At 51.1% G+C, this 7633-nt stretch overlaps 2 protein-coding genes across 2 annotated transcripts; one reads left to right on the top strand and one right to left on the bottom strand.

Moving 5' to 3' along the window:
• Nucleotides 1-254: 254 nt before the first annotated feature.
• EPUS_04454 (uncharacterized protein) lies at nt 255-2284 on the bottom strand (the record flags this gene model as incomplete). The annotated part of the gene is made up of 7 exons (XM_007787840.1): nt 255-526; nt 579-591; nt 655-853; nt 920-1327; nt 1419-1858; nt 1996-2130; nt 2189-2284. 7 exons carry the CDS (start codon nt 2282-2284, stop codon nt 255-257), a joined length of 1563 nt encoding a protein of 520 aa, XP_007786030.1.
• Nucleotides 2285-5071: 2787 nt separating this feature from the next.
• Nucleotides 5072-7251, top strand: EPUS_04453 (uncharacterized protein; the record flags this gene model as incomplete). Its single annotated transcript, XM_007787839.1, has 4 exons — nt 5072-5351; nt 5412-5447; nt 5509-5533; nt 5598-7251. The coding sequence occupies 4 exons, from the start codon at nt 5072-5074 to the stop codon at nt 7249-7251; spliced, it is 1995 nt and encodes a 664-aa protein (XP_007786029.1).
• Nucleotides 7252-7633: the final 382 nt, after the last annotated feature.

Below are 7633 nucleotides of genomic sequence, written 5' to 3'. Positions count from 1 at the left end.
GTGATTTAACAGACCTTTTTAATATTCTGAGGATCGTCAGGAGGCTCAAATGACTATAATTTAGCTATAATTTAGCTATTATTTAGCTATTATTTAGCTATTATTTAGCTATTATTTCTCTAAAATGACGTCTGAAATAGCATAATTTTATGTAAACTAGATCATACTTATCACGGTTAGACTGATGCGAACTCATATCTCCATCCGCACTCCCGATTTTCGATCTGGCATTTTTTCGCACCGACGGCCTTTTCTCAGAGCAACTTTCTCAAGATCTTTCCACTCGGACTCTTGGGGATGGAGTCGACAAAGCATACGCCTCCATCGAGATGCTTGTATCCCACTAGCAGGGTTGCGATGTATGCCTTGACTGCTTCTTCCGAGAGCGATTGGCAATCTCGGACGACAAATGCCTTCGGTGCTTCAGAATTGTTGTGCTTGACTCCGATGACGGCAGCGTCGATGATGTGTGGGTGGGTCCGGAGAACCCCTTCGAGCTCGGCCGGTGCCACTTGCCAGCCGCGCACTGCAAACAGGTCAACCAACCATTCACGGAGCAAGACTGAAGGGTGTTTTACCCTTGATGAGATCCTGGCGAACGCTCTTAGTATCTATACGGAAGAACTAGAGTAGATGGGGGCTGGGGTGGCTTACCTTTTGCCTGTCGACAATGAATATCCGGCCTAGCTTATCAACTGTCCCAACGTCACCTGTTTTGAGCCAGCCGTCTATGAATGAATCTGCACTGGCTTTGGGGTTTCCAAGGTATCCACTCATAAGCCGTGGCCCACGCACGCATATCTCTCCTCTTTTGCCTGGTTCTCGAACGAATACGCCGTGCTCGTTGATCAACCTACATCACCATCAGCCATGACCACAGGAATGGCCACCCACAGGAATGGCCACCCACAGAACACACTTAGCCTCTACGTTGGGTAGTAGCCTCCCAACGCTTCCGGATTCGTCTCTCTCGGGCCATTTCAAGGTCGATATCCATCCAGCCTCGGTCATGCCGTACACTTGGGCAATACAGGCATCTGGAGCCAAGAGCCTGTACATCTGCTTCACGATGGCCCCATCTAAAGGTGCGCCCCCGCACCAGACAAACCTGATATGCTTTAAGAAGTTCCTGGGAGAAGTCGACGTTACGAAGGAGACAATCATGGGTGGGACAAGCAGCACCTCGGTTATGTCAAAACGCTCCACGGCATTGATGAATTGAGACATAGAGAATCGAGGCATTATGTACGTCGTGTGACCCTCCCGCAAGGGTGCGAGGTGTGAGAGAGGAGCAGCAAAGGTATGAAACATCGGCAGGAAAATCAACCTAAGGATTCGTCAGCACAGGCTACACGAGCCCAAAGCGGATAACCAGACGGCGAAAGGCTGTGTGGCAGTATGTGATGGACTTCACCCACCTCTTAATCTGGTACGGCTTGGGATTGGGGTCATCAATAACACAGTTCAGCGCGACCCAAGCATGGTGAGAAAGAACAGCCATTTTCGGCATCCCGGTCGTTCCACTAGTGGTCACCAGACAGGCGGGTGTCTCCTTAGCAGTTTTCTCGTTGTCGAATCGGACCCAGTCATCTTCTCCATGCTGGAAGAGTTCATTCCACGACCTGAAGCCGTTGGGGGTGTCACAGGCCTCGGCAAACACGAGCACCCTGGAATCTGGAATCTGCAATTGATGCGTTACATTCTGTACGGTTGGCAGCAAGTCCGGCGCTGTAATGATCAGGCTGGCCTTGGACGTTTCGAGAAGACTTGTGAGCTCTAGTTCTTTGTACCCTGGATTCGATCCGACGAACACTCCGCCTGCACCAATGACAGCCAGAAAAAGGAGAGGATAGTAAATCTGTGGGATTGCGCAAAGAGGGCGATATCAGCGGGAAAGCTCCCTGACGTCAGACTTGGCTTATGACTTACGTCCTGCAGTTACGGTAGGGCTTGTGTCAGCGCGAGTCGTGACAAAAAAGGTTTCAAATCGCTTACATTGAATGTGTGCAAACAGACGCATGAGCCTCTCTTTATACCAAGGCTTCGGAGCCCCTTGATCATCGATCGGATTGCGGAGCGGGCTTGGGAAAAGGTAAGTCTTCTGGTCGGGTCCAGCGCGTCTATATAAAGCTGCATCCATCTCCAGTCAGCACACACAGACGAGCAATTCGGGCTGGCTATTGCTCACCGGTCGATCCGGGTCATGGCATGCTTCATTCCCAAAAATCCAGGTCAGCAAGTCGGTGCTGGGCACGTCGACGTGGCGGTTTGGCTTGTAATACATTGTGTCTGTGCTGGGCTGGGGAATACAGGTGGATGTAAGGCAGTATGGGGTATAAGTGGTACTCAAACAATGTGACGGTCAAGGTGAATTGGGGTTGACCATGTTTGAGAACACACTTGCATCTACTGAGAAGGGGCTCCCCAGTTGAATCATACTATTACTACTACCAGACACAACTCTATCCTTGGCACATCATAGCATTCTGTTGCTCATGGCAGTCTGCCCGCCACCTAGCATATGCAGCCGAGCTGGACTGGCTGGCTGTAATCCAACGCGATGCAATTCTTCCGTAGTATCACGCTCTACTATGCGGACCAAGGAAATCAACCCGAGATGGGGATGCGAAAAAATTGTCTGCCGAAATTGCGCGAGGCCTCCACGTGCACTACCCCAACTACAGGCGTACAATGAGTGTCTGGACTCTGCTGGCATGAGAGCTGCATTGGAGCTTGGGGTGGGTCTCTCCGAAGCACTGCCGGAGAGCACAAGCGAGCCTTTGCCAGCGGGCTGGAGGCGAAGGCAGGGTCTCAGCTGCTAGGAGCGTCTGAGGGATTTATCTTGAAGACTGGCTCATCGGGTGGGGAAAGTAAGATAGTCAACTTCCTGGTTAGCTGAGATATCTGGGTCGGGGAAAAATTGGAAGACGAGCTATTTCGTTGCGTTCTGATGCTGCCTTCCGGCATTTGGTATGGTATTGTCTCAGGGCCGCAATGCATGAGGAGTGTGAGCCTGCAGGTAGCACTACTATGTACGTACTGGGACGATCACGATCACGATCACGTAAAACACAAATCGTACATATATGTTCCAGAACCAGCTAACGTAGGGGGATCTTGGTGCCCAGCTGCAGCAGTAGCAGCAGTGCTCTGCACGTACTGGTACGATCACGTACAACACAAATCCTACATATATATTCCAGAACCAGCTAATGTAGGGGGATCTTGGTGCCCAGCTGCAGCCGTATTAGCAGTGCTCTGCACGTACGACGATCGTAGTAGATGTTGCTTTGTTGTCAAAGTGTGGGCCCTGCCGGTCAATTGCTCGAATCAGATCTAGCTCATTACTCGTTTTCCTTCCACTTTTTAAGCTTTTGGCTACCTCTCCATTGTACTACGTTGGCAGCATGGACAGCTACCACGCCCACAGTGAGATAAGGTCAGCGTGCGGAGACAGTGCAACCAGACGGTACAAGGGGGTCTGTACCGTACCGTTCCAACCAGGAGTACTACCTGTACCGTTGGTACGTACCAATGGTACAGGTAGTACTATTGACAGGAATCAAGGATGAGGCTCCCTAGACTTCCTATTTCGGTCAGATTTGCAGTTGAGATAGAATCCTACAGTGTTATGTGTGATACGTACATTTGTAGCTTGCTACTACTGCCTCTGAGCTTATTGTCGTTACAGCCTTGCCTTATATCATTGATTTATGATAAGGTGGATAAAGCAAATTATCTAGGTTACTATGCAGAATCTAGTTAAGAGGGAGGAGCAGGCTAATCTACTGCTATAGTAGGCGTAAAGGCGGTCACGTGACGCCAAGAGTCACGTGCTGCAGACGTGGTAGACCCCCCTTTTGATCCTTAACCAAGCTATCTATATCTACTACTTGTTTCGGTACTGGTACGGTTCCAACGGTACAGAGAGTCTGGTCTTGGCTGTACCGTACCTCTGTACCAATGGTGCGGTTGGTACGGTTGCGTTGTCTCCGAACGCTGGATAAGGTTTGCTCTGTGCGAACGCACAGCACTCATCCAGCCAGCATGCTCTCGTACCTTGTCACTACCATAGAGCCAGACCATGGGTCGGAACCCTCCCCGCCCACTTCCCCTCTTCTTTTCTTCTTCTAAAGCGACTGCTCCTAGCCTAGCCAGAAGACATCGTACTGGTATTTCACATACATTTCATTACGGGGATAGAATCATGCGTCAAATGATGCATGATGCACTGACCACTGGAAGCATAAGTCGGCTTTTCTTGCAGTAGTGTAGTATTAATGGATACTTCTATGAATGATCTAGAAATATGATGGCCGGTAATCGATGGATTTCGACCTCTGGAGCTGCAATTCGAGAACGCCATGAAACTCGGGAACGTTTCGGAGAATTGACTACAACTAACTAGTAGGGACCCTACCTCTAAAGTGCCTAACCTCTAAATGGGCCTATTCTCTAAAGGGTCGTGCCGCTCAACTGCCGCTCAACGGCTGGCGTTTTGCAAGATGATGCTAGTGGCGAGCTATCCTTAGCCCACGTTAGATCACCTTGAGCGTTAGACTCCGCAAATCGCATATCGTAATCGATAAGTAGTACGTAAATTCTCGGACAAATTGCGCCATACTTTTTCGGCCCTGCATATGCATATGCACACGCATATGCAGATACCCACGTCGTACATTGTACTACGTACTACTATTATGCATGTCCCGCTTTCGCTTTGTGTCACCACCACTAGCAGTAGTGCGATGGTGATGGTCGGGCGAGATCGTCAGATTCACGAGGCCGATCCCACCCAAGGGGGGCCAGGGGTATGTTCACTCATTCTCCTCATTCTCCTCATTCTCCTCATTCTCACCGGCCTCTCCACTCGCCACCATACCCTCAACCTCTGTCGCTACCCCTCCTATTGTCCCGATTATCCTTTTCCGCACCGCCCTTGGACCCTCACCGTTTCTGTTGCTCGGTCTTGCCCTCTTCTGTCTTGGCCACTTCGGTCGAAGTTGGGGCAGCTTCAACGCAGGCTTCAAAGATTGGCAGCTCTTTCAAGGAAGCAGTCAAAGCTGCAGGCATGTTCCCTAGAAACGGACCTGACCCATCGGCAAGGTCATGGGGTCATCATGATTCAGGAATCACGTTTGCTGCTCAGCACAAGCTGCCAAAGCTGCCGTTGCCGTCCCTTGAGTCTTCGTGTCAGAGATACCTCGAAGCATTGAAGCCACTGCAGGCGGCAGAGGAGCAGAAAGCCAGCGCCGCGGCGGTGCAGAACTTTCTCCATGGAGAGGGGCCGATACTACAGGCGCAGCTCAAGGAGTATGACAATAGCCACGCAAACTACTTTGAGCATTTCTGTGAGTTCTATCTGCCCATGTAGGCGTGAAGAAAACTCCATCCGGACACCTAACGTATAGCGGCAGGCTACGAAAGTTTCTTAGGTGATGATTCGCGTAAGCATTCAACTGTGTCCAAGTATCAAAAGAGGTAGCCGTTTGCTGATTGCCAGAGTAGCCGTGGTACTAAACTCGAACGCTTTGTCAGTCCAGCGCCTTTTGCAGCAGCAAAGATTCCTTTTAACTCCTTGCTAACCAGGCTATTAGCTGCGTGTTCCAAGATGACCCAGATCCGTCACGCAATGGCCAGATCACGCGTGCTGCATCTCTAGTCTGCTCGGCGGTCGCCTTTTCCCAGGCGATTCGAGAAGATCGATTGCCGCCAGATGAAATACGCGGTATGCCCATTTGCATGAACCAGTACTGGTGGCTTTTCGGGGTGGCGAGAGTACCAGGCGATGATGGTGGCAGGATCCGACTTGATCCGGACGCTAGACATATTATTGTCATGTGTCGTGGACAGATCTACCGTCTAGGTGTGTTGGAAGAGGGCTCCAGCCAGATTATAGACATTTACGATCTCGAAAAGAGTCTACAACACATTGTCAATGACGCACAAAATATTCCGGCTGCGGATGCTTTCAAAAACTCTGTGGGTCTACTAACGACCGAGAATCAAAAGGTGTGGTCTCGTTGCAGGGAGTCCCTTGTACATGCGGGATTGAAGAACGGCCCAAACTTTGCTATCATAGACTCCTCGCTCTTCGTACTGTGCCTGGATGACAACTCGCCCGAAACCATGCCGGATGTGTGCAAGAATATGATCTCTGGCACCAACGTTGTTGAAAACGGTGTCCAGGTTGGCACATGTATGAATCGCTGGTATGACAAGCTGGCTCTGATAGTCTGCCGCAACGGAGCGGCGGGTATGAATTTCGAGCATACCTGCACGGACGGGTCTGCGGACATTCGCATGGCGTGCGACATCTACGAGGGCTCTATCTCACACCCAGAACATACCACCAACAAGAACAATGCGCCATCATCAGACTCCACCGTCACCCACCAGCACGACGCATTTGACACGGCCGCCATCCCAGCCAGGTTGCAGAAGCTCAATTGGGAGATACCCTCGGAGATTGACGCTGCCCTCCATCTTGCAGAAGCGCACCTCATCGACCGCATCCAGCGGCACCAGCTTGAGACCTTGGATTTCAGAGAATACGGCAAAGGCTGGATAAAGTCCGCGGGCTTTCCGCCCGACGCGTTCTTCCAAATGGCACTTCACGCAGCTTACCACAGTGCATACTCACATGTCGGAAATGGCTTCGAGCCCGTCCAGATGAGACAATACCTGCACGGCCGGACAGACGTGATACGCCCTCTAACGCCCGAGGCTGCAGCATTCGCGCGCATCTTCAGCGATAAAAAGGCCAGTCCATCCGAAAAGATTGAGGCGATGCACCGGGCCACAGATGCACACGTTGCCCTGTCCAAGGACTGCGCCAAGGGCCTGAGCCACCATCGCCATCTGTACGTGCTTCAGCAGCTGTGGAAACGGCGGCGTGCTTTCCTCGAGGCGAACGCCGTCCAGCCGATACCATTAGCAGGAGCTGACGCCTACATCAACGGCGACAGCAGCAGCCCGAACCAACTTCCAACCACCACCACGACAATCTTCACCGACCCAGGCTGGGCCCGCCTCGGCACCACCATCCTAATGGGCAGCAACGTGGACAATCCATGCCTGGGCTACGCGGGATTCGGTCCGCCTGCCGACGATGGGTTTACGATCTGCTACTTCACCAGACAGGACCAGATGGCGATGAGTGTGTGTTGTCGGAACGGGCAGGCGAAGCGGTTGGTTGATGCTATCGAGCGGACTTTCCGGGAGCTTAAGACGTTGGTTGAGAGTATGTAAGAATTACAAAAAAAGATATCATTTGGGTAGAGATGATCATCACCATGGAGGATATCCAGGCTTTCATTTTGATGGTTTTTGGAAAGACATTAAAATGTTAGGGGGGGTTTCCAATCAAATGACAAGAATTGCTAAGTACATATCAAGAATCCGAATCAGAAGAGGAGTTGGATCTTTGATATCCCGTACCGTGTCCAAGTAACAAGTAACTGACAAGTAATTAATGAGCACCGCACTGCAAAACCTCTCAACATAACACATTACCTCGATCAGCTCAGGTCGATACGTAGCATCAGACCGGTAGCAACACCCTTTCGCCGTCCTCGACGTACGTGAATGGGATGGATGGGACCGGGACCCTGATGCTGATACTGATGCTGAT

The sequence above is a fragment of the Endocarpon pusillum genome (genome assembly GCF_000464535.1).
Source record: "Endocarpon pusillum Z07020 unplaced genomic scaffold C700255, whole genome shotgun sequence".
NCBI classification, from domain to species: domain Eukaryota; kingdom Fungi; phylum Ascomycota; class Eurotiomycetes; order Verrucariales; family Verrucariaceae; genus Endocarpon; species Endocarpon pusillum.
Note: the sequence above shows the minus strand (reverse complement) of the source record. Positions and strands in the feature narration are given on the sequence as shown.